Source organism: Plectropomus leopardus, unplaced genomic scaffold (assembly GCF_008729295.1).
Source record: "Plectropomus leopardus isolate mb unplaced genomic scaffold, YSFRI_Pleo_2.0 unplaced_scaffold23788, whole genome shotgun sequence".
Lineage (NCBI taxonomy): Eukaryota > Metazoa > Chordata > Actinopteri > Perciformes > Serranidae > Plectropomus > Plectropomus leopardus.
In genome coordinates this window covers 1-1,529 of record NW_024625811.1, presented here as the reverse complement: position 1 = coordinate 1,529, position 1,529 = coordinate 1, and the positions used below count along the sequence as shown (strand labels likewise).

Below are 1,529 nucleotides of genomic sequence, written 5' to 3'. Positions count from 1 at the left end.
TTGGTGATTGGTTATTGATAGCTGATGATTGGCTATTGATGATTGTTATAGATAATTGGTTATTGATTATTAATGATAGATTACTAGTTGTGATTGTTGATAATTGGTTATTGATTATTTATGATATATCATTGGTATTGATTATTGGTTATTGATTAATTGTAGATTATTGGTTGTGATTGTTGATAATTGGTTATTGATTATTAATGATAGATTATTGATTATTAATGATAGATTATTGGTTATTGTTTGTTTATGAATTGTTGATGATTGGTTATTGATCGGGGGGTGAACTGTCTCTGTGGACTGACCGTCCTCTGGTGTCTCCGCAGAGCGAGATCGTGCGGGATGACTCGTCCTCTGGCCTGCTGGATTGTGTCCGTGAGGGTTTGACGCGTCTGTTGGGCGTCGGCGCTCCTCACAGCCGCCGCCTGCTTCCTCTCAGCTCTCTGCTGCTTCCTGCCGCGCTGCATGCCGTCCTGCGCTACGCCATCGCCGCCTCTGTCCAGCGGGTGGCGCTGTGGCTGCACCAGCGGGGCAGGAAGCAGCGGGTGGAGCCGTCCAACCCCTTGGACGCCTACTTCCCCGAGCTGGCGGCGGCGTGGGCAGGGTCCCTGGTTGCGGACGTGGCGTTGTTTCCCCTGGAGACGGCGCTGCACCGCCTCGGCCTGCAGGGCACGCGCACCATTATCGATGCCACTGACGGTGCGGCAGCCGCCGTGGGGAACGGTGGCAGCCCGCTGGTCCTCCCCGTCAACACGCAGTACGACGGCTTCTCCGACTGCCTCCACCACATCCGCCGCAAGGAGGGCGCCGCCGGCTTCTACCGTGGCTTCGGGGCGCTGGCGGTGCAGTACGCGCTGCACGGAGCGCTGCTCGCCGCGGCCAGGACGCTACTGAGGCTGCTGCTGCTGGAGGGCCGCGCCAGCTAGAACCGTCGCCATGGAGACACAGCATCAGTTCCCGTGCACACTTCAGCTCCCACACCATCCGATGCTCAGCAGCTCCTCAGAGCGGACGTCAGCTTTTCACCTTCCACAGCGTTCACACATACGTTAGCTTAGCACAAAGACTGGACGCGGAGGGAAACTGTTAGCTTAGCTTAGTACAGCATGACCTCGTGACCCCGTGTTGAAAACAACTTCCTGTTTATGTTTAAATCCTGGAAGCTGATTGGCCGCTGCTGAGCACTGAAGTGTAAACTAAAATAAAATAGAAAGTCACTTTTTATATGTATAAAGTTGTAAAAAAAGATAAACGTGACGCGTAGATTTATTGATGATTGATTAGTAATTATTGGAGGCGCAGAGCTGCGGTGATGTGTTTGAGAAGAGCTTCGAAGCTCTGTAACTTTGAATCTTTGCAGCTTTGAGTCTTTGTGTTTAAGCTTTGTGCTGTTGTGTTTTTGGTCGTTATCGTCTGTTTGCTGTGAAGAAAAAATAAAAACAAATCTGTGAACCTGTTTGAACTTGTGAAATAATAAAACTGTGGAGACGAGGCTGCTGCTTACACACACACACACACACACA

The 1,529-nt window shown here is 50.6% G+C and overlaps 1 protein-coding gene across 1 annotated transcript; it reads left to right on the top strand.

Moving 5' to 3' along the window:
- Nucleotides 1-290: 290 nt before the first annotated feature.
- slc25a46 (solute carrier family 25 member 46) lies at nt 291-1,456 on the top strand (the record flags this gene model as incomplete). The annotated part of the gene is made up of 1 exon (XM_042516372.1): nt 291-1,456. A coding segment is annotated over one exon (642 nt), but the record flags the coding sequence as incomplete, so codon positions are not given.
- Between the last annotated feature and the right edge of the window lie 73 nt (nt 1,457-1,529).